At 41.3% G+C, this 25,886-nt stretch overlaps 1 protein-coding gene across 5 annotated transcripts in view; it reads right to left on the bottom strand.

The window, feature by feature from the left end:
- Positions 1 to 21,828, bottom strand: part of TMEM229B (transmembrane protein 229B) — a 72,056-nt gene extending 50,228 nt beyond the window's left edge. For 2 of the 5 annotated variants that reach the window (XM_042445259.1, XM_042445260.1), the window contains exon 1: positions 13,076 to 13,149. Coding sequence is in view for 1 of the 5 variants with exons in the window: in XM_042445261.1 (XP_042301195.1) it covers positions 13,076 to 13,078 (3 nt within the window). In the remaining 4 variants the exon portion in view is untranslated. Of the gene's footprint in view, positions 1 to 13,075; positions 13,160 to 21,794 lie in introns of those variants that run through there. The other 3 variants (XM_042445258.1, XR_006101385.1, XM_042445261.1) reach the window with 3 other exon arrangements.
- Positions 21,829 to 25,886: the final 4,058 nt, after the last annotated feature.

Below are 25,886 nucleotides of genomic sequence, written 5' to 3'. Positions count from 1 at the left end.
TCAGCTGCCAATACATCTACATTCTTCGAGGCCCACATGGCGCTCCACTTTTGTTTTAACAGTAATGGAAGACATCTAGCTTTCCTTTGATGACAAATGCTATGGAGCCTTTGCTCCACTCGAGGACAACAGCAGGCAATCTTTGACCAGAGTAGGGGGACCACCACTCATGTCTGTGTCTTCCACACTGCGCTGTTGGGTCCTGTGTAGCTCACCAGAGACAAGGAAAAAATCTAACCAGAGATTTTGGTGGAAGGACTATATACTGTGGTGCACACAGAGTGGCAGTGTCTTAGACTTTGATCTGTGGTACACCTATTCCAAAAGACTGACCACTACTACCTTGAGATAAACTTCCTCCCTGTTTCCTGCAAAATCCTACAACAGCTAGCAAGGCATCTTTAAAAGAAACTGTTACTGGGTTTCCATTTTCTCATCCAAATGGTTTATGAGTGGAAGCTTCTCTGCAACATAATAATAATAATAAAATAAATAATAAAATCTTTATTTGTATCCCGCCCTTCCAAAAGATCAGGGCGGCTTACAATGGTGCAACGAGTGCAAACAAAATACAGGAGTTAAAAACATGTAAACAACAGTAACAACAGTCTAAAAAATAACAATAAAAGCCCCTTAGCCCAACCTCATGGCCACGGAAGAGGAGGGAGGCCCACAGGATATTTAATCGGGGAATGCCTGCTTGAATAGGAAGGTTTTGAGGTCCTTCCTAAATTGGGCCAGGGTGGTAGATGAGCGGAGCTCGGTGGGCAGCGTGTTCCAAAGGGCTGGGGCAGCTGTGGAAAAGGCCCTTCTCGAAGTGGAAGCTAACCTGGCCCCAGGCACCTTCAGCAATTGCTGCCCGGATGTTCTGAGGGTGCGAGGCGGATTGTACGGGGAGAGGCGGTCTTGGCATGATGATTGAGCTGAAAATGATTTTTATTTATTTATTAACAAACCATATAAAAAGGACGTAATACAAAACATACAAGACAAAACAAAAAAAATACATAAATGATTATAATACTAATAATAATAATAGTTATTTGTATACCGCCTTCTGGCAAACCAATCCAGGTGGTTAACAACAGTAAAATATAAAATATGACAATTAAAAACACTTTATCCCTCCCCCCCTTAAGACAGTATTAAACAGTATAACATATTAAAACACAATATCAATGCATAAAAACAACAATTAAAAACTAAAAACCCTGATATCCCTCTGTTAATCCTCAACCATCACTAAGATGGGGCCACGGGAGGAATGAGGGAATCAGGGAACCTGGACTGGGATGGTTAGTCTGGAAAGGCCTGCCGGAAGAGATCCGTCTTGACCGCTTTTTTAAAGCTGTCTAATGATGTTATCTGACGGATCTCATCTGGCAGGTCGTTCCAGAGTTTGGGGGCGACAGCAGAGAACGCCCTCTGAGAGGTCGCCGCAAGCCTAGATGTTGGAGGCTGTAGTAAGTTCCTCCCAGAGGACCGGAGAGCGCGGGGAGGATTGTACGGGAGGAGGCGGTCCCTGAGATAGCTTGGACCCAAGCCATTTAGGGCTTTAAAGGTGATAACCAACATCTTGTACTGGGCCCAGAAGCTGATAGGCAGCCAGTGGAGGGACCTCAAAACCGGAGTAATTATATGATAATCCACATTAGTTTTCATACACTTCCAACATAACACATGGTACCCCACTTTGATAACACCATTTGTATTCCTCCAAATTGATATTAAATCAATATAAAATGATTTTTAATAAACAGAGTAAACACAGATTACAAATACATTTACAGTCTGAATTAGTGTTCTTGATTCACTGATTAAATTGTGTGCATCTATTTGTCTCCACTGGGTACCCAAAAGGTAAGGCTGGGTATCCATTTTGACACACAATTCCTACTTTTAAAATGCCTTGATAGTTAGGGAAGGCGGACTTATGTGTATCTTGCTTATCAGGGTGAAGGGAGCTAAATGGGAGCTACAGCATAAGGCAAGCATGGGAATCACTGTTTTCTAAATATACTTGGGCCTTGTTGGCTGCCCAAAAGAAAGTGTAGATTATAAGCAATTTGTTAATTGGCCCTTATGTCAGACATAGGAATTGTTCAGCCCTACATCTGGAGATGTTACTGAACTGAGACTCCCAACATTCCTCATCATTGCCTATGCTGGTTATGGCTCCTGGGAGTTGCAGTCCAGCCACATTTATAAGGCTGCACCATTCCCACTTCTGACATAAGGGCCAATCAATAAATCACTTATAATCTACCCTTTCTTTTGGCAGCCAAAAAGGCCCAAGTATATTTAGAAAACAACATTAGGCCAACTAAGCTAGGCTTCCTTGTTAATGTATGAAGGTACTTTAAACATTTTTCAACTAGAGGGAGATGTTAAGGAGCCCTGGTGGCGCAGTGGTTAAATGCAGCCCCTCACAGCCACAAGGTTGTGCATTCAATCCTGCAGGGCTCCAGGGTCGACTCAGCCTTGCATGGGTTGCTAAAATTAGTACCCATCTTGTCGGGGGCAATTAGCTTACACATTGTAAACTGCTTAGGGAGTGCTTAAGTACACTGATAAGCAGTATATAAATGTACTTGCTATTGCTGTTACTATTAACTGGAAGAAAGAGGTATCTCAGTGGTCTGGACAACTGAGCAGCAGTAATACTCCAAAAACAGAATTTTCTGGGAAACAACTGTTGAAAATAAACCAAGCTGGGAAAATGAGGCCACATGAGAAAGATGATTTTGCACTGATACAAGTTTTACATTTGGTGTCAGAGTGAAGTATAAACAAATACTGTTGTGCTGGATTTCTGGAATAAGAATCGCAAGGTCTGATCTTTCCATGAGGCCAGGGAGCAGAAAAGCAGGTAGCACAGCTCTCTGGAGCAACTGCTCTTTTTTCCTAAACTGCTTTGGGTCCCATATTGGGAGAGAAATGAGACAGAAATTAAATAAGTAAATAAAAATTCTACAGGGCATTCCTCACATAGTACATACACTGATGCCAGTCCACAAACATTGGCTGCTGATCCGCAGTGATATTCCAGGAAATAATGCATATGAGATAATTATATCACACAAATATGGCACCAGTCTCTGACACATTGCAGGAAAATGCTGATCCACCACATAAGAGTCTGGGAAGCACTGACCTAAAAAACCTGCCAGAGAGAAGTGTAAGGCAGGTGACTACTCTGAGGGACCTTTCAGCTGCTCTCCAGCTGAATCAAATGTCTCTGCTTCAGTTGACAGGAACAGGCAAGAAGAAGTCATTCATTTTACTGTCCTCTGGCCTTCGGGGAATGGAATCTTTCTGTTTCTAGTTTTATCCCTAAGAGTGACTTGTTTTGAATCTCATTTAACCATTGTCTACTAACCCAACAAAGCAGGCTGAACACAAAGTTATACCTTAATATTAATAGAGAACTTTTAATTCAATTCTCCTCCCAACAAATTATTATTACCAAATAAATGTCAGGGATTTGAAGGGTTAAAACACAGCACACAGGGAAATGCTTGATGTGTGTGTGTTTGACCATGAGCATTTCAGCAGAAGGACAAGGTTGATCAGCACAGCTGATGCTCATTGGCTCAAGGACACTTTAGTGTCTAGGTGCATGTTGCCATGGATGATGAAACCACCTGGCTGGATTGCACAGGGGACACTTGTCATGGTTACACACAGGAACTCACTGGGTTTGGGAGACCACATGGTCTGGAGTCTATATAAACCCAGGGGTTGCAAGGGATAGCTTGTGGATTTGTAGTAGGAGTTGGTTTGGTATGGTTTGGAGTTCTGGAGATCTGTATTTGTATGATAGCACTGTGAATAAAGAGCACTTCGGGAGATTTGGCTTCTCTGGTGTTTTGTCAGTAGAAATCTTGCACCGCTTTACTGAGTGTCCCCGGAGGTTCCTGCATTGCTTCAGTTCCTGGAAGACATCCAGTTGCTGTTATCTCAATTGCTTTTGGAGCCACACTTCTGCTTCTAAAATGGCTAGCTCTGCTACAAAGTTCTGATTTAACCCCAGGACTCGTTTGAGTTGCTGACAGTGGTTGTTGGACCCCAGCAGTTGCTCTGACAATAAAATCATGTTTCAGTAAATTAAACCAGGAATAACTCTTTGTGCTCTACCTAGATTAGAGTGCCTTACATAGTTACACACCCATACACCTACACAGCCACCCACAATGATTCTCTCCCTTAACAAATTTCAGTTTATCATAGGTTGTCTTTGGAAAACTATTTCAATGAGAGGAGGACTTTAATTTATCTATATCAACATTTCTACTCTGGCTGTCCCTATTTGCTGCAACTGAAACAGTGAGCAGCATCAGAATGACACATGACAATAATAACCACTGCAGCATGCCATGCTGGCCATATGCAACTCCTCCTTCTTCAAACAAGGAGAACATAGCCCCCAAACATTTCATTAAGAGCTACCTATCCCAACTCACTTTGAGTCCTGCGAAGCAAAAAGAAACATCTATTGAGTAAGCAGCGTGTCAGCAAATCTGGATGGGCCAGTTCTGTAGGCCTGTCATTAAAATTTGCATTTTAATGCAAATTAACAAAAAACAAATGAGTGCCATTTGAAGTCACTCCTAGGTTTCAGAGCAGGGCACAGAGCTGTTGAATGCATTTGAATAGCTCTGAGAAAGGTGTAGGCAGCCACATTGATAAATAATGCCATGAGCTCAACTGGCAAATAAACATAACTTTTCATCCTATAATCCCAGGGTCTTCCATTCAAACTGGCATTATAAAATATTGAAAAATTAAAGTATTGCAATAAAAATAAATCTGGGAAGTTGAGCACCTCTATAAAAGTAATATCAAAGGGTGGGTTATATCGTACAATGAGCAATGCTCAAGAGATTGTGCCAGCTCTCACTCTGGTTGTCGGAGGTGTTATCCCCCTCCTAAAACATGACAGCAGAGAGACAATGATTATGCCAGAGCTTGCAAATTTTACTTGTGTAAGATTACAGTTCCTAAAATCTCCCAGCCAGCATGGCCACTTGCCAATTTTTTCGAGGTCTGAATTAAGCACTCTCCTTTAGTTGAATTATTTTCTATTGTCACAAAGTCTCATTAAACATTTACTCTGATGATCAGAGGTCTGAACAGCCACAGCATATCATGGATAAGCAAACCATGACCTTTCTGTACAACTGACGTTTTCCCATGAAAACATATTATATCTTCATGATAGCTCACCTGCAGAATGTGGCCAATTTGCCTAGGAGAGAGGTAGGTTAAAGGAAGGACATGGGGTCTCCACGTGCACCTGGATCAATTTAAAACATATTGGCTAAACTTACCTATTATTTTAGGGGAGGAACAGTGCTCAGTAGCAGAGCATATACTGTGCATGCAAAAGGTCCTAGATATGGCTCTGAAGGACCTCTGCATGAAACCCTGCAGAGGAGCTGCCAGTCTAAGTAGACCATCCTTCCACAGCTTGACATCCTCTCCTCATATGTTGGATTATGTGGAAATCAGGAAATGCATTGAACATCCATCCCGACCGCTGAGGGGAAGAGAGGGTGGGCCAATGCCATCAGGCCTCCCTAAAGGAACTGATCCCTCCCAGAAGGCATCCAACTCCATCCTGGCCTCTGAGGGGAAGAGGAGGTAGGCCAATACCATCAGGCCTCCCTAATGCCATCAGGCCTATCCTTAAGAAACAGAGCCCTCCTTTCATCTGCCTTGGTCCAGGCCTCAAAGAGAAAGATGAACTCCAGGACCTGATCCCCTTCCCCACAACCATTCCCTTCTCCTTTTGTGTCGTGTCTTCTTAGATTGTAAGCCTGAGGGCAGGGAACCATCTAATTAAAAGATTGCATGTACAGTGCTGTGAAAATTTACAGCGCTATATAAATAAAGCTTAATAATAATAATAATAATAATCATCATCATCATCATCATCCCCTCATGACATGCAGGAATAGGCAATTTAGCTCTATCAGAAAAGTTAACACAGAAAGTCAAGGAACTGAATGAAGATATGGACACAACTCTAAATAATCTTGGTTCACTTTTATTTGCTAATCAACCCAAGAAGACAAGCTGTGATCACTCCTGGTCATATATGGAACGATGCATTTGGTTACAATGTGTTGTACTACAAGTTTTCTAACAGAGGAGATAGCTGTGGTCCAATACCCCTGGAGGATCCAGGTTAGGGAAAGCTGGTACTGTATAGCCTTTCCCTGTTCCTAACAAAGACCTAGCCTTTCCCAAAGAAAAGGAGATAATCTTTTGCATCATTAAACATTCTTCTCTTTACCCATTTTCTGATGATATATTGAAAGTTTAATATGTATTCCATGTTTTGCCTCACTATTCATTTCTCCTTTAGCACCACAGCAACATACTGAAGTTAATTTAAGGTTACTACTGCCAACAGCACAACCCACTTATTTTTTTAAAAAGTTTTTTTAAGTTTACTTCATGCAACTTTACACTGCTAGCTCCGAGCTTCTTTTTCAAGCTTGAATTTGTGACACTGAAATTTATGACCACGTTTTTGCAAAAACACAAGAACAAACAAGGGGGGGCACTCAGTTTTTATGAAAAAGAAGGGGCCATTCTAATAAAAACCCACCCACATCAGCTCCATCAAGGTTTAGAGTAGAAAACGCAATTCATCAGTAAAATTCCCCTTGATCCAATAGGGATTGAGGTCAGGACACAGTTGCTTAGCAATTTAGCAGATTAACATTTCCCAACTGTTACAGGTTTTGAGGGCAGCAATGGGGTGTTTACTGGGATAGGTCAATTCTATTCCTGGTTCTTTGACTCTTTTACTGCTTTATTCTGGGTTGGGCAAAGTAAGCTTCAATCTCATACACACTTACCTAGGAATAATATCTATTGAAATCAATATGCTTAATTTTAGAGAAAAACTTCCTCTAAAACAAGGAGCATAATCCTCCACATGTGGTTTTAGAGTTTGTTTTTAAATCCAGTTTCTAGGGGGGGAAACACTTGTAATTGTTACCATATTGATGGACATTGGTGGTAGTGATGAAGGATTGTAACCCTCTGCAGGTTCCAAAAGTGACCCTGGATTGCTGTAACTGCCTTTGTCTAGTTTATCTAAATAATCCATAATTGTGAATCATGTTTTGAAGTTGCTTGGAATTATTGCTAAACTAAGCACATTTTGTCTCAGTTCAGACACAACAAACCACAGTGAATTGCAATGGTTGCTTCCAATCTGCTGAAGGCTCAGAGGAGGATAATGAATGAGGTTAAGACTTCCCTAGGATTGATCCTCTGGTGCTAAATGTGCTTTGGTGTAATTTTATCAATGAACATTAATAATGTGTCTTATTATTATCTTATTCAAGGAGTTTGAAGATTTTGGTTTTAGCATGTTCCCTTGTTCAAATGTCTCTGGAAAACAGGTTCCCTATCCTGAAGGCCTTGATGCACTCTTGCAGTGGAAAAGGATTTTTACAGGTGACATCTGATTCTGGTCAGAGACACTGGCTTGAAATAGAACAGGCAACAGTGAGAATCACATTCCAATTCAGGAACCACGGCTAACTCTAAACTAAGAAACGCAGCATGTGTAGTGGCTTGAGCACTGGACTATGACTCTAGAAATCAGGTTCAGAACCCCACTTGGACATGGAAACTGTCTAGGTGACCTTGTGCAAGTCACACTCTCTCCGCCTCAGAGGGAGGCAAAGGCAAAAATCCTTCTAAAAAATCTTGCCCAGAAAACCCTGTGATAGGCTCGCCATAAATCAGAAACGACTTGAAGGCACACAGAAATCCTGCTAAGATCTTTAAAGTTTTTAAAAAAGACATAATATTAAAATACAAATCTGGAAGGAATAATACTAATCACATCTCCATCCTGCAAGTATATCTGTAATGATCCACCTGTTTTAAGCTCATGTATGCAACATTTAAAGAAAACACCACGATAAGGTCACTTTAAGGTCATATAAGTTGAAAATGATCTGAAGGCATAAAACAAAATGAGCACCAATTCTCAAACCTTATGCAATGTAGCAAAGGTAACACAGGATAGCAAAGGCGCTTAATGGATGAGATCCTCTTTATGCCTTAATCCATCTCTATATAGAGCCTGAAGACAAGATTGCAGAGGGAGAGGATTTATTAGAAAGGGTTGTCCCAAACTACTGCACTAGATTAATTAATTTTGTGGCAGCAGCCATAGCACAAGATGATACGGTTCCATTCATTCTTCCCTACTAACATAAATCCGTTCCAAATCCTGCCAGGAGTGATGGGCCAAGAGAACTTCCCAAGCAACTTGAGTTCAAGGCTGTTATGAATGAGCACTCAGTGTAAAAAATAGTATCTTACTCTGTGCCAGAGACTGACTGGCCTCTGCTCCTTGACACACATTGATAGTCATGTCACTGACAAAGAAATAAACTCTCTTAACAAACCACAATGTGGAATTATTACCCCAATTAGTACATACAGCAGAGTCTTTTGTTAATGAGCCAGAACATCAATGGATCTTAGTCTTCTTTCCTTCTTTTCCTTCTTTACTGCCAAAGTTGCCACTCTGTCATTTAAGTCACAAACATCATGCACAGATGGCAAGTAAAGTATCATCTTAAGGAAAGGAAAGAGAAGTTTACACTAGATAAGATAGTATTGTGAGGCCTTGTGAGGTCTTAGATCAGGGTGAGCAAATGTGGCAGGTACAGGGGCCTGCAAGAATTGCTAAAAATCCCCCCCCCCCCCAAAAAAAAACCAAAGCCAGCTAATGCTTGGTTTTGAAAAACTAAAATCTATTGCCTGTTAAAATAGTGCAGAGGATCCTGCTATCTACTTCAAAGGTGAGGTGCTCTTTCTGGGGCTTCTATGAGATGTAATTCACTGGAGGGGGAGCAACTAAAAGGGTGGTATGTAAAGTGACATGCAAATGCATTGTGCTATATAAATAAACATTAACAACAATAACAACAACAGTTTAAGAGACTAGACAGGACTTAAGGACTTCAAAAACAGCATTTTGCCCACCCACCCTGTCTTAGATGTAGTCTTTCCCTATTAGATATGCCTTTGAAATGTGACTACAGACACTTGTGGCTTTGTGGGCTACTAGAATTTAGGTGTCAACTTTCATTTTCACATAAAGGCTGCAGTATAGTTAGGAAGAAGTCTTTTCAGCCACAGGATGAACAGCAGCTCTATGCCTGAAATTTGCATGAGAAACTGAATGAAAAATGTACGATCATATTATATAACACAAAGAGGAATATAGCTAATATATTTAAGAGAGTAGTTCTCAATCTTTGGTTCTCCAAGTTATTTTGGCTTTAATTCCCAGAATCCTTGACCACTGACTTGGTGGTTCTGGGAGCTGAAGTCCAAAACACCTAGAGGACCAAAGGTTGAGAACCAACCACTGATCTAAGAGGAGTATTTGACACTGAATTTATCCTTTCAAAGACCTCCCCCCACAACATTTAGAGATTTTATCATAGAGTTGGAAAGGGCCTCATGGGCCATTGAGTTCAATTTTACATTTCATAGGTATATATGTCAACCTTGCTTATAAAAACTACTATGCTTTATGTAGGGCACAAAATCACAATTAATTCAGGAGCAGCTTGTTTCCTATTCTGGAAACAACTTCACACCAGTTCTGAGATCACACCAATTTTGCTGGTGCTTAACTTTAAATTTCAATATAGCTTAATATCTGGGTACATGGTGGTTTAGCATCTTCTATACACTTCTGCCATGCTTTAAAGTTTTTCTCTGGCCTTTCTTTGGACATCCTAGGGCCATCTTCTTGGTTGTGGCACTGCATATTTCATCCCCCGCCACCCCCCGCTGCTGCCACCATCCCATCTAATTTTCCTCAACTCAAGTACTTTAAAGGACTCAATAAGGACTTTTTTCTTTTTTCATTATCAGACTTATTAAAATATAATAATAATAATAATAATAATAATAATAATAATAATTTATTTATAGCCCGCCTTTTCACGGGGAATCAAGGCGGATTACAACATGTAAAAACAACGTGTTACATATCAAATCCAATGAAAATTTATCCTCCTCCCAACCTCCCATCCCAAATTATAAAACAAAATTAAATACATTACAATATAAAACGTTATAATGATAAAATCAACAGAGTTGGGGAAAAGAGGAAAGGACTCTACAATAGGAGGGAGAAGATGCTTTTGTGCTCGGAGAGGGGAGCCTAATTTGGAAAGGCCTGCTGGAAGAGATCCGTCTTAATGGCCTTTTTGAATGCCGCTAAGGTGGTAATGTGGCGGATCTCCTCAGGCAGATCATTTCGTAACCTAGGAGCAGCAATAGAGAAGGCCCTCTGGTTGATAGTGGACAGACTGAAGTAAGTTCATCCCAGAGGACTGTAACTGAATCTAGGTTTTATTTTACACAGAACTTTTATAATGCTGCTCTTTTATTTACAGTACTGTGATTGATGTTCACTACTTTTCTGTTTTATTGTGCTGATACCAGTAGGGTGTAATACAAGTTAACAAACAAACAAATCCATGAATTAATTAATTTACAGCCAGAATTTATTTCATCCACCAATACACATATGTACTTGGCTGTGGGACATTACAGTTTGCAGACATTTTATGACACATTGTTACTAACACAGAAGAATTCCACATCATTCTGGACAGTCTGGTTGGGATTTGGCTAGTACATACCAGTATAAGCCACTGTAAGCCAATGGTTATACTGAGTGGGGAATTTTGGGAGCTGTAGTTCAAAAAGTAATTTTCTAAGCAGACTTTTGTTAATTTTGTTGCTGATTCTTCTATTTTATATGGGTTTCCCCTCCATTTTTGGCTTTTAAAAATTATTTGGTTTAATTCTTTTAGTTCTTATGAAAAAGCTATTATTTTCCATTTGTGGCAGCTAGCCAAAAATTACAGAAAACCTCTGGGAAAAGAATGTATTTTCACCAAATATTTATTCTTTATTTATTATAGAGGAAATAAACTTCCTGTACTTTTTTAAACAAAGCTGGTGCAAAAAACAATATTTATTAATAAAATAGCTCAAGCTATTATTGTGCAATCAAGCCTAGAATCCTACTCTGCTCTAATTCAAACCATGGGGGAGTGCAGGAAGGATAAAGCCAGATTAAGTTGTTGAGGCCCTGAATGAGTTCCAAAACTAAAGATCTTTTTTGTACACACATGTGGACAATTGTAGGAGGAATAGCACAGAAATGAAATAAGTGAATGTATAAACATTAAATACAATACTAAATACAATAGATAGCACAAGAATCTTCAAGTGGGTGCTGCAATTCAGATAAGACTAACAGCCTGACCCCTTCCAATGTTTTAATTCAGTTACTCACGTGACATATACTTTTTAATCATAAATTTTAAACATGAATTTTATATTTAATAATTGTTGTATGTATTATAAATATTGCGTAGAGATGTAGCTTAATATATGTATTTTATGTAATAATTGTGTTTTAACTATGTTGTAACCCACCTCCAGCCATGAAGAGAGGCAGGTAAGAAATAAAATGATGATGATGATGATGATGATGATGATGATGATGATGATATAAAACACTGGGAGAGTGGGGAAGAAGTGGAAGCAATCTGAACCTTCTCCCATCAGCATGGAACAACTGTACTATCTGATCCATTGATACTTTGTCCCCGAGAAGGGGGACTGATCAAAAGGCATTCTCTTTCTCTTCCTGTCCAAGGCTGGGTCTACACAGAGCAGAATACTCTGGGAGAGCAAAGTATTCTAGCCCAGGAGCTGCCCCGATATCTCAATGTTACCTGTGATGCCAAGCAGCTGTTCAGTGTGCTGCCCAGTGCAGCGGTGGCACATTACTCTCTCTGAGGTCAGAATGAGTCGCTCAGTGTCAATCACAGGGATGGACGCCTCATTTTGACCTCAGAGTGGGTGATGTGCCATGGCCATTGGCAGAGAGAGCACTACAGCGGGACATGTTGTAAACAGCCACCCGGCATCACAATGGAGGGCCCAAGAAGTTCCAGGAAGATCTGGAGAAAAAAGTGAGTTTTTAAAAAGTGTTTTAAGCGAAGGGGTTTATGGTGGGTTCATTGTCTAGACAGTTTGCACCAGAAGTGGGGATTGGGCCCTGCATAGTCACTGTGGGAACATGGCCCATGCAGACAGGGCCCAAGATACTGTTTTGTTTACTTTCAGAGACAACATCAAGAGTAGGCACTACTAAGCACTTGCTGAGACCCACAACTTCCAGAGGAGGTTCACTGTCAATCCCTGGAGCCTCCCAGTCCTGCTCTTCCTCCTTCCCATTGCTCCCTATTCTCCTGCCCTCCCTGAACAAGCAAATAGTAACTAGTAGAGTGAGGAGACCAAGTAGTCCCTTGCACTCTCTTTCTGAGCACATGTGTAAGAGTGACTCCAGACAGAGAGGGCACGGAAATGGGATACAGGGACACAAGTAGGAGGAAGCCTGATAGAGGTATCTCTCTCAGGGAACCCTCAAAATATGGAAACAGATAACAGTACTTGATACTTCTTTAAGAGAGCAAGTAGTGGTGTAGCAGGCAGAACCATAGATCTGAACCACTGGGATCAATGTTCAGATCTCTCCTTGGCTTCCATGCTCTCCAGGTGATCATGAACTAAGCACTGTTCAATGCAGAGTTTAAACATGATGAGAAAAGTATGGTTTAATTTTCTTAGCTGGTTTTTTTTACCATCAGCTAAGATTAATGTCAATGTGACATCTATGCAAGCACCTACCAAGTGAAGGGTAACAGTACTACAGTTGAAATAAATTAATGGACAGCTCTGCTCAGTCTTCCTATACACTACTTCTGGCAATAGTGTAAGAAGGTAAGATGTCCTATATTTTATTTAATTCATCCTCTGTTCTGTTATAAAATGTTTTTGTAAGCAGCCACTCACCACAGTTAATGGTAGGAAAAACCTGAATATAGCTAGCAATTTAACTTTTCTGTACAACAACCATGAAACTTCCAACTACACTGTGTGTCACAGAAATGTCTATATTTGTTACCCGTTTGCAGACAGACTATCAGACAATTACCATATTCTTGAAAGTGAGTAGAATTTCTCTGCTCTGGAAACCTTGCCCTTTGAGGAGTGGCTTGGGGAGCTGGGTATGTTCAACCTGGGGAAGAGAAAGCGATGACATGATAGCCATGTTTAAATATTTGAAAGGATGTCATACTGAGGATGGAGCAGGCTTGTTTTCTGCTGCTCTAGAGACTTGGGCACAGAGCAAGTGATTCAAACTAAAGGTAAAGAGATTCCACCTAAACATTAGGAAGAACATACTGGCTTAGAGTGTGGTGGAGTCTCCTTCTTTGGAGTTTTTAAACAGAGGCTGGATGGCCATCTATCTGGAATGCTTTGTGTATTCCTGCACAGCAAGGGGTCGGACCAGATGGTCCTTGTGGTCTCTTCTAACTTTATGATTCTATCATTTTGTAAGTGAAAATTAAGGCTTTCTTCCTACCATAATGAGTAGGATTAAAGGCTTTTGTTCTGAATGCCCCATATTACAGGTGGATATGCTATATGATCATATAGCTTTCTTCCTTAAAAAAAGTTTGCTTGTTTATTGTAGGTATTTATATGCAGTGCTTTAACAAAACTCCTGGAGTTGCTTACAATTTTTGTAAGTTTCAACTACTTTATAGTTTCATTTCTTGTCAATGTACCAACAAAACAAAAACAAAACCCCAATACCCCTTACATATTTTTTTCTAAATAACATTTACCAAGCTGTATGTAAAACCTGAATTACATGTTTGGTGAGTCAAATCCTCTCTGTAGAGTTGTTGTTCTTATGAAGTTGCCTTAAAATCCACAGAATTAACTTTCAAAAGGATTTGGAATATATTATTCCTCACTGCCCATTCTAGAATGCATCTTCAGAATTTGATCCAACATTTTAATTCTAATAGAACTTGAATTAAATTGTTCCCCAGGCAAAATTAAGGGTGAACTTGAGTATATATTTCATTTGGAAATGGGTAAAGTTAAGAATTGTTAATTTTTGAGTAAACTGTATTCCAACCTCTAAGTCTCATACAATTTGCTATACCCTCTGTTGTATGTATAGATTGTGAACTTGACCACTTCCTGGTATTCTTTTTATTTTTCATTAAATAAAACATTCAGTCCTGTAAATATTCATTTTGAATAGCTCTTGTATTACGGAGGCAAAATGATCACAGGCAGCACATACAAAGTGATCTCAAATAGCTGCTGAGCCTGTCGTTGGTGGTAGTGGATTCCCTAGTCTTTAAAAACTAGAGTGGGATATATAGGGGATTATACGCAATTGTATATCATCATCATCATATTGCCTTTTTCCCAGATTGAAGCTCGAAGCAGCTTACAACAATTTTTATAATATAGTTAAAAACCCACAAAATACAAAAGTTTTTTAAAAATTAAACTATCAAAAAAATCAGGTTAAGACATAGATTAAAACACACATACTAACATACTGTACTATTATTAATACATTTTAAAAGAGTTTTAACAGAGCTCTCCTTTAAAGATCTCTTTTAAAATGGAGACAGGAAAGGAGAGAATGTGACCTTGTACTTTTTCATTCTGAAGCAAGAAAACTTCTCAGTACTGAAGTACTACAGATCTCCAGGGTATTCTAACAGAATATGCAGTAGAGAAGTGCTTTACTGTATTATGGGTGTATGATCATGAGAACAGAATCATTCTTACGAGGCTTGTATTCAAAGGCAAGGGAAAAACAAGCCTGGGAGCTTGAGGGGGGTAGTCATACAAATTTCATAATGGATGAAAAATTCAGTCTCCTGAGAGCATATTTTATAAAGCAAGTTTCTAGACCTTTTAGTTCAAACAGGTTTGAAAATATGTGGTCTATGTCTATTGAAATGGCAGAAACTGAAGTAAGGATCTGAAAAGAATTCCCAGAGGTTAAGAAGGATTGCTTCAAAGATTAGGGGAAAGTGCAAGACATAGTTCCACCTCTTCCTATGGCCAGCAAAAGCGAAATAAATTATGCAAAATAAATATTATTGCGATCTCAAAAAGTTGGAAGAAACAACAAGGTTCATCTAGTATGAATCATGGTTGTGCAGGATTACACAACCAAAGCACTCCTGAGATATGACCATCCAACCTCTGTTTAAAGACCTCCAAAGAATGAGAGTCCACCACCCTTCATGGTAGTCTCCTCTGTTCTTGAACAGTTTTTACCATCAGGAAGTATTTCCTAATGTTTATGTGGAATCTTTTTTCTTGGAAATTGAATTATTGGTTTATATCCTAATGTCTGGAGCAGCAGAGCTCGCTTCATTTACTTATACAATATATATCAACTAGCCAAGAAAACTCCACGACAGGTTTGCCTTAGGGTTTCCATAAGTTGGAAACTACTGGAAAGCACACAACAGCAGCAGAGTTTAGTTCAGATTTTCTTAGCACCATCTCCTTAGTTCAGAGTTTCTTAGCATAGACCATACCATTCCAACTATACACTCTAATTAACTGAGGAATTTTTATTAAGTTGATTTGGGACAAGAATTCAGTCATCCCACAAGTGTTCGCATTAGCAAATTCACCTCCATTCAGTCATGCTGTTATCCTGAAGCGAATTCTTGGGCTGCCCCCCCCACCAGCCCCCAATTACTGTTGACGTGTGTCTTCAAGTCATCTCCAACTTATGGAGACCTAAGGTGAACCAATCACAAGGGTTTCTTGCCAAGATTTGTTGGGGGGTGCCTCTGTGTCCTCTGAGGCTGAGAGAGTGTGACTTGCCGAAGGTCACCCCACAGCCAAGTGGTTCATACCTGGTCTCCAGAGCATAGTCCAATGCTCAAGCCATTACACCACAGTGGTTGCCCCAGTGAATTTAAAACATTGGCAGTTTCAGTCAGCATGGTTCAGCTGGTTTCAGAGCAATACTTCTTGATCACAGACTACTGTACACAACTGTCAACAGTTGGTATATACTTAAATATGGATATTTTTAAAAGCCATTGTAGTTTTTATCCTTGCAAATAATCAAACAGGGAACAAGCAACCAGTGTACCATTCCCCAATCCCATTTGGCTTGAGTCCCCAAAGGCTGCATCCCACACTGGAGAAATAATCCAATTTGACACCGCTTTAACTGCCATGACTCCATGCTAAGGAATTCTGGGAATTGTTATTTGTTGTGGCACCAGAGAATTTGAAAAGATGAATAGAATGGTCTTATTCATCAAAGCAATTGAATTCACTTCATATGGAAAACTTATCTGGCTTTTGGTGGGATGTGAAAACAATGATGCTAGTAGAATAAGTAACACAATTTCCAGCAGATGGTTGGTTTTCTCTCTCTCTCTCTCTCTCTCTCTCTCTCACACACACACACACACACACAAACACACATACTTGTTGATGACTTCCAGGTATGAAAGGTGCATTACAAATACACAAATCCCCACAGACAGAAATTTCACATCTCTTTGCTTAGGGGGGGAAATCCTTGACTATTTATTCCATGAAAGGATAAATAATTGTGGCTGTTTTCTCCCAAATGCAGGAGAAACTGAAAATTCCCCCACAATATTCTCTATATTTTTTAAAGTCCCAAGATATTGTGGAAGAATTGTTTTGCAGAGAAAAACGCATGGTTTTTATGCAACCTCTTTATTTTCTGTGTAGAAAAGAATTTGTTGTTGTGTGCCTTCAAGTCGTTTCCGACTTATGGCTACCTTATGGCAAACCTGTCATGGGGTTTTCTTGGCAAGATTTGTTCAAAAGAGGATTTGCTATTGCCTTTACCTGAGGCTGAGATTGTGTGACTTGTCCAAGATCACCCAGTGGATTTCCATGGCTCAGCTGGGAATCGAACCCCTGGTCTCCAGAATCATAGTTCGACACTCAAAGCGACCACACCATATTGGCTCTCTCTTGTAGAAATGAGTACAAAACCCATATTCTTCACAGAGAACAGGTTGTTTTGCACACAGAGACACACAAAATCCCATGGGTTTTCTCTGCCGAATAATTCCTCTGTTAACACCACAGGACACTGAACACCAGGAGAAAATTTCACAATAGGAGTTCCAAACCTGTTTTTCAACCTGGGAACAAACAATTACAGGTTTTCTTTCCATCCTTACAGTTATTCTTTCCATCCCTATCCTCACAACATTTCAAAACACAATGTTTTTCAATGCAGTTCACTGACATATTTAACAACTGGCAGTCATCAAGCGCAGAACGAGCCAGTGTCGAGAAATCAAGTAAGGTGAATGCAAATATGATCCAGATGTATTGTCTCAGGCTGCATCTGCACTGCAGAAATAACCCAGTTTGACACCATTTTAAATGCCATGGCTCAATGATATGGAATTCTGGGAAATGTAGTTTGTGCCGCAACAAACTACCCTTTCCAGAATTCCAAAGCATTGAGCCATGACAGTTAAAGTGATGTCATACCAGGTTATTTCTACAGTGTGGATGCAGCCTTAAACATCTCAAATAGTCTCATTCTCCCATCTATTGTGTAATACCATCAATTGATATTGTTTTACACTCCCATGTGTGCAGTCAGTCTGGGTCAGGGCTTGGAAAAATTTCATCCTAACGCCTCCAAAAATCATGGGCAGGATCCTAAGTGATGTAATCCAAATGTCCCTTTTCCAAGCTCTGCTCTGGATGTATGGGAAGCACATTTCACTACCTACATATGTTATTACCCAGCTATCCAGGTAGGCCCTAGATGGATCAGCTATTGAATTTACTGGTATAACTCATCATATCAGAGAAATATGACAGATTTCAGAGAACTATGTTACAGTGAGGTGTGGTCCTTAGGGTTGATATCACCCAGTGCAGTAACTCACAGTGTCACCCTCCCCCCACATTGACCTCCTCCCATACCACACCATACAGAATCCTGAGTAATGTTTTTTGTACTAATGTTACTCATTAATCATAATTCTTGTATCACTTAATGTAATGGTAATAGTTGTGATATAAACTAGCAAAATTAAAATTATATCTTTACATTACAGTACCATACATGCAGCCTAAATGTATTTGCATGTACATTGCTGTATATACTCATATAATTGATTTAATAACTTTTTAAGGGGGGAGGGAAGTAGATTTTGATAAATATTGTATTGTATTTTATTATTGTTAGCCGCCCCGATTGACCTCAAAGGGGCGGGATATAAATATATTATTATTATTATTAGTCTAGAATTTTTCATCAAAAATTGACTCCAAAAACCCAGGTCAATTTATCCATGGGTCAATGTACATGCTGCAAGTACTGTACCCTAACTCTTATTTTTTTTAAAAAAAAGAACTGAGTAGAGTAACAAAAGGCAAGAGCTTAGTTCACCCTGGAAGAAACTGAAAGAAACACCACCCTTCTCTATTTCTTCACTGCAGTGTCATTTCTGTCCTTTTTGAATGTTTGGAAGGGGAAATAGGAGTGTGCTTTGGTATCATTTTCCTTTCCTTCATCCTTTGTTACATGCCCCTAAGTTTTACTCCTGACTTATACACAGGTTGTATAGAAATCCATAACTTTGGCTCCAAAACCTGCTCTCAACTTATACATGAGGTCAACTTATGATCAAGAATACACAGTAATTTCACGTGGTTAAAGTGAAAAATCACTCTTAGTGATGCCACTGCTATCTTAAATCAGTGAAAACAAACAGCATGAAAACTGCTCTGGCACTTAAGTGATCTGAGGAGTAGGAATGTGAACTTGGCCCTCGACGTTTGCAGCTTTGACTTTTGCAGATGTGATTATTTGTGGTTTTGATTAATACAGTGCACCCACGTCATACGCGGGTGCGTCTTACGTGGCTTCCAGCATATGCTGAAAGCCGCACTGGAAGTTGCAGCACTGTGCGCTGGAAAAGGCAATGGCGCATTCACCGCCGCACCACCATGGACGCAAGCCCCATTCACTTGAATGAGGCTTGAGCATCCACATTTTTCCCTTACGCGGGGGGGGGGGGGGCCAGAACGAATCCCTCGTGTAAGGGAAGGGATGACTGTATGTTGTCTCTAGGAATCTCTAAATCCTCCAGCACAATTCTGCTAGACGTTGAGCATAGAGGGTGCCTGAGAACATAGAAGTTCCTAGAGAAAACACTTCTCTAGACAATTGTAGGTCCTCCAGCATGATTCTATGGCAGTTGTTGACCATAGGGTTGCACTGGAGGATCTGAAGATTCCTATAGAGGTTTTCTCTCAGGTAAAAGGAATAGTGTTTCTTTATTTGTGGTTTTTCCACACTCAGAGGGGTCTTTCACTCCTAATCCCAGTGAATGTGGAGGGACCACTGTAAACACATGAACTGAAAAAGTTTGCTCAAGGCTTGCAAGAAGTAATGAGCAAAGAGTTGAACCGGTCTAAGAGTCACCTCCTCTCTTTTCTTTTCTGTGGTTTCCTGTCTTAAGAATCTCGCAATGGCCTACCTCACAGGGCCACAGGGAAGATACTAGCACTATGAAATCTTTGCAAGTGGGTCACAAACATGTGGTGCTGTCAAATGACAAAAAGTGATAGTTAACAAGACAAGATGCGGACTAAAGACAACAGCAAACCTTGACAGCTGGTGAGCAGAGCATGAAGAAGGCCACATAACTAGAGAGCTTCCTGGTGGCATCTCCAAAACTTAACAACAATTGTCATGTCATTACAAACAACTAATGTATATACTTGTGTATAAGTCTAGAAATTTTAGTCAAAAAATTGACCCAAAAAACCTAAGTGGACTTATCCATGAGTCAATGTAAGTACTGTACTTTAACTCTTATTTGAAAAAGGAATCATCCGCTGGTGAAAGGCAAGAGTGTAATCTGTCCTGGAAGTACTGACCCCTCTCTATTCACTCATATATCTATACAGCTTTTAGTATGAGCACAAACATGCCTGCTGGACTTTTGTAAGTTCTTTGGCATTGTTTTCCTTTGCTTCATCCTTTAGATCCTTCGTTACATACCCCTAGGTTTTACCCTTGACTTATCCACAGGTCATGTCAAAATCCATCATTTTGGCCCCCAAACCTCCCCTCACCTTATACACGAAGTTGACATATAGTTGAGTATATACAGTGTTTATTTATAGGATTTACATCCCACTTTTCTCCCAAAATGTATGCAAGGTGGAGGTTACTACTACTACTGAGACCCAGCGTGGTCTAGTGGTTTGAGTGGTGGACTATGACTGTGGATAGCAAGGTTTGAATCCCACTAGTCACACACTGTCAGCCTCAGAGGGGATGCCAATGGCAACCCTCCTCTGAAGAAACATACCAAGAAAACCCTATGATAGGCTTGCCATAAGTTGGAAATGACTTGAAGGCACACAACAACAACAACAAGGGAGACCAGAGGTCCTCTTTTTCCAGGGCACGTCCTCCATTTCGGCCTCCCATCTGAAATGGAGGACAGGCCCTAGAAAAGAGGATATCTAGTCACCCAGTATTTCTATCATGAGCGTTTTGAGCTCTTCTTTGGTCATGCCCTCCATTTTTCTTAAATGCCCTATATTTTACCTGTGTCTTGTCCTCCTTTGCAGTTCATCATCTGCTCACCTGGTATAAATATAAAACCATGATTCTTAGGAGTTTATCACATGAAGGAGATCAGGAGTTTGTCCTGTGAATATCCTGAGGAAATTGTATAATTACATGTAACAATTTCACATGACATCGCACAAAACCCACCATTAAAGTGGTCACAAAGAAGCATTAATGGACATCTTTTTACTTTCAGGTTTTCAGCAACAATGCATTTCCGATATTGCTTTATTTGCGCAATTGGGTGTGATAATCATTTGCGCAATTACTTGCCATTTTGCTTCATTTGCAGGATGCTTTAAATGCACTTTAATCTCTCTTTAATGTCGAAATCAGCCCCAGTGTGATAAACTCCTTAGTGATGCTCAAAATGGAGGACACTTTGGAAATGCCTCCTGGACAGAAGGCTGGAATGGGGGAAGCATCCTGTCAAAGGAGGACAGAGTCTTGTCACCTGAGCTCAAAACACCCATATGAACAGAAACTGATGCGTCTTCGACCTGCTGTTGGAAATCCCTCCTGGACAGAAGGCTGAAAAGGAAGGCAGGCCCTGGAAAAGGAGGACCAAATCTGGTCACCCTGAGCCCAAGACACCCTTATAGATATCAATCCACTTAGTGATGCCTGATAAATGAAGACTTTCGGGAAAATCCTCCTGGAGAGTGAAGATTAACTGGCAGCAGTCTGGAAAAGGGACCATTTCTGCCCTGCAACCGCCTCCAGCTTTGCTGCGCTTGCCTCTGGCTCTCTTTCTTTCCGTTCCTTCGTCCTCTCTCTCTCTCTCGCTCTATCTCTCTCTCTTCTCCTTCTCTTCCTTCCTTCCTCCCCCTCTCTCTATCTTCTTTCTCCTTCCATCCTTCCTCCCTCGCTCCTCTTCTTTGCTTTTTTTCCTTCCTCCTTCCTCTTCTCTCCTTCCTTTCTTCCTCTTTCTCTCTCTCTCTCCCTCCTCCTTCTTTCCTCCTCTCTTCCTTCCTTCCGTCTCTATCTTCCCTCCTCTCTCTCATCCTCCTTCCTTCCTTCCTTTCCTTCCTCCTATCTCCCTTCCTTCTCTCTCTCTCTCTCTCCTCCTTCTTTCCCACCTCCTCCTCTTCCTCCGTGGCGGGGAAGCCCTCCTCGCCCTCCCTCTCCTCCTCCTTCTGGGTCTCCATCCTCCTCCTCTGCTGGGCTGCCAGGGCCGAGGGCAGGGAGGCCCCTCGTCTTGGCTGCCTACCTTGGGCTGCTGCTGTGTGGTGGTGGGGTTGTGGCGCAGGTGGGGCTGGGCTGCGATGCCGGCGAGGGCTCAGGGTCTCTCGGGGGCCGCCGGGGGCGAGGCGGCCAGGGGCTCCGGGCCTGCCGGGCACCGGGAGAGCCTCAGCCTGGGCTGCGGCTGCCAACTGCTCATGCTCCCGCCCGGACGCCTCCTCCTCTCCTCCTCCTCCTCCAGCCTCGCTAACCCTTTCCTCCCTGAGCCTCAGGAGGCGATGCTGAGATGATGTGGGAGGGAGGAGGAGGGAGGAGGCTGCAGGGGACCGGGCTGTTGGCAGCCAGCCTGGCCCCATTGTTGCTCTGGAGTCTGGGTTCGAATCCCAGCTCAGCCATGGTCAACACTCTCTCACCCAAGGGCTGGCATTGCAAACCTTGCGGAGAAAAACCCAGCATGGCTTCTGTTCCCCTCCAGGGAAATGGCTTCAAGAAGGCACACAACAAACAACAACAACACACAACAACGAGACATTTAGCCTCTCTGTCAGAGCTCTGGTGCAATCCCAGGAGCCATGCCAGTTAAAGGGTTTCAAAGGACACGAATCCTTCATGGATTAATTCTGGTCCCTATAATAATAATAATAATAATAATAAATAATATAATTTATTTATATGCCCTCTCCCACAGGATTGAAGCAGCTTACAATATCAATATAAACAGCATAAGATACAACATATATAAAATACATTCTATTACTTCCCTCTCCCCCACTAAGCTATAATAAAATATCATAAACCATCAAAAATTAAATAGTCAACCATCAAGCCAGTCAGAATAGAATTTTTAAAATGTATTTATTCGTTGTCACTTTGGAGATTTAATTTCACTGGGCTTAGGATCCAGTGATTCCCAGTTTTTTTGGGTTTTTTGGGGGGAGACAACAACAACATATTGCAATAATAAAAACAAAAATCCACAGTGACCTTTCTGGCCAACCGAAATGTACAATATACTTGTCACAAGCTTCCAAAGCTCCATGGTTCCTTCATCAGGCAAGATGTTCCAAACCAAACAGGAGGGGAAAAGGTATCATGTGGTTTTTTTGGTTGCATTTGTTAAATGGCCAATGAATGTTTTATGTAATAATAAAAGTCAGCAGTGTGGGCAGCAGCCACTTACCGAGGTTGTTTTGTTATCGCGACAAAAACAGCCAAGGGCCAAAGCCATCCTTGCTAAGTTCTTGTCCTGGTCCTTCGGTTTCTCCCAGACTTGATCCTCCTTTTCCAGACATGTCTTACATTTCAGCTTTGGTCCAGGAAGAGTTCCTAAATGTCCTCCTCCATTTTGAGTATCGCTAAGAAGTATGGATTTTACTTTAGCAGTGTTTTTAGCTTATATTAGCTATCTCTATTGTTCTCAAATGTCCTACATTTTGTGGTCCTTGTCCTCCATTGCAGTTAGGACCTCAGGTCACTTGCCTTTGCCTAAAGGTTGACTCACTAGTCAAGCATGGATTTAGTACAGTGCCAGACTTGGTCCTCCTTTTCCAGGATACATCCCCATTTCAGCCTTCTGTCCAGAGGAATTCCAAAAGGTCCTCCATTCTGAGCACAAATGACAAGAGGCATGGATTTATATTTTTAGGGAGTTTAACACAAAGGGAAAATTGGGGGTTTAAACAGCAGTTATCACATAATCAGATTAACATTTTCACACACATCACAATTAAAGAGCCATTATCCTGAGATAAACGGCAATGAACAGCAACAGATCATCACGGAGAGATCCCATATGATTTGTTGCTGTTTATTGTCTGTTTATTTCCATTTATTCCTGGGATAATGGCTCTTAAATCACAATGTGTGTGAAAATGTTAATCAGATTGTGCAATTTTTCGCAGATAAATCACTGTTTAAACCCCTGATTTTCCTCATGTGAGAAAGTCCTTGGAGTGCTTGACCCTTTATTTGATCATCTCCCCATTTTTACTCCATTCTGAGTGCCTTGTCCTCCTCTTTCGGACATACATTCATACACACACAGTGTGCACCTGGATTCTCGAAAAGGGGCAGTCCCCCGGGCATGTGGACCAGACATCCTCCTTTTCCAGGACATGCCCTACATTAGCCTTCTGCTGCAGCTCTAATACAGAAAGGGAGGGGGAGAGAGTGAAGGGATGCCAAGACAGGAGAGATATGGTCAGAGCACTGGGCAGTAGTCTAATGCGTGCAGTGAATGCGGGACAGAGATGAAAGAGGAGGCCCAGCCAGGAGGATTACAGTAATCCGAGTCGTGAGACCACTAGGGCATGGACCAGGATCTTGGCAGTAGAGGCAGAGAGATATGGTCGATTTTGGCAATATTGTACAAAAAGAATCTACAAGCCTTGGCTGTAGTCTGGATTTGAGGGATAACACGACGAGAAGAGTCAAAGATAAAACCAAGACTGGCGGCTTGCTGGACTGGTTGAATAGAAATGTGGTCCACAGAGACAGAAAAGGAGTGTTGAAGGGTAGACTTAGGAGGAAAGACAAGAAGCTCTGTCTTGGACATGTTGAGCTTCAAACGCCGAGGGCGCATCCACTGCGAGACAGCTGTGAGACAAGACGAGACTTGCTGTTCAAGCCATGGAGAAAGGTCAGGGGTGGAAAGATACACTGGGTGTCATCGGCTATAGATGGTAGGAAAAACAAAAGAGCTAATGAGTTACCTAAGGACAGTGTGTAGGAGAAAACAGAAGGGACCCAGACAGAGCCCTGGGGAACTCCAACAGATAAAGGGACAGGGGATGAAGTCGTGACCACCTGAAACCACTGCAAAGAGCTGTCTGAAGTAAGAATCTAAACAGTCAAACAGATCCTGAGAACCCAAGGTACAGAGAGATGTCAATTAGGAGACAGTGATCAACGGTGTCAAAGGCTGCAGACAAATCGAGAAGGATGAGAACAGAGTAAAGGCATTAGCCTTGGCCCATAAAAGGTCATTTGAAATCTTATGGAGCTGTCTCTGGGGAATGCCTTGGGCGGAAACCAGACGAAAGGGATCAAGGTTGGAGTTGGCTTCAAGAAACTCAAGACAGCGAGAGTAAACAACCGCTTCCAAAACCTTAGAAAAAAAAGGAAGAAGAGAAATCGGACGATGCTAGACAGAGAGAGGGGTCAAGAGAAGGTTTTTCAGAATTGGGGAAAATAAGCATGTCTGAAGTTCGACGGGAAGGAGCCTGTAGAGAGAGAGAGATTGAAGATATGGGAGCGAGGGCAGAGGGAGAGAGCTATAAGATTAAAAGCATAGGAATTGGATCAAGAGACAGGTTGCAGGTTGGGAAGAGTTCAAAAATGTAGAGAGTTCATCCAAAAGCAGAGGAAACACAGAAAATTTGTTAGGGGCGAGGGCAATAGAAGATTAAGACAGAAGAAGAATCGGGGGGGACTATCTCAGAGCGAATGTGGAAATCTTAGTGATGAAAATTAGCAAGTCATTAGAGAGAATGATGAAGAGCAGAGGAGAGGGAGGTTTAAGCATTATTGTCTTTTCTAATTATTCTTTTTTTTTTCTCATGAAGTGGCCAGTTATGACAGCCTCATTTAGTCATCTTGGCTCTCTAGAAAGAGCTCAGGCTTTGACTGTTTCAAGGATCCATTTGTTTGTCCTGCGGCGTCCAGATATCCCATACTTCTCTCTCCGGTGCCACGCTCAAATGAATTCATCTCTTTCTTCGTCTACTTTTTTCACTGTCCAGGTCGTTGCATCCAACAGGGTGATGGAGTAAACAATGGCTTTAGTGTTCAGCTTGATATCTTTGCCCCTGAGGATATCATCGGGCAGCTCTCCTATCTACATTGCCTGAACACTCTTTGCTACTAGAGTAAGTGCAGGATAAGAAGAGAACCAAAGCAAAGCACGCAGCTTCCATGGGTTGAGTGATTGAACTTGTGGAGGCCTGGATGCTAAAAGAAAATAAAAAATAAGTTGTTTGTTTTTTTAATCAGCTTTTCATTAAAAAAAAATAGGAGTCCAGTAAGGTGCTGTTTTTTTTTCTTTGTTGTTGCCTGCTTGGTTTTGCCCTGAAAGTTTCATACACACAAGAGCTCAACCTCCAGGGAAAATATGTGTCTTGGC

Source organism: Sceloporus undulatus, chromosome 1 (assembly GCF_019175285.1).
Source record: "Sceloporus undulatus isolate JIND9_A2432 ecotype Alabama chromosome 1, SceUnd_v1.1, whole genome shotgun sequence".
In the NCBI taxonomy this organism is placed as follows: domain Eukaryota; kingdom Metazoa; phylum Chordata; class Lepidosauria; order Squamata; family Phrynosomatidae; genus Sceloporus; species Sceloporus undulatus.
The sequence above is the reverse complement of the archived record's forward strand: the minus strand, read 5'-3'. Positions and strand labels throughout refer to the sequence as shown.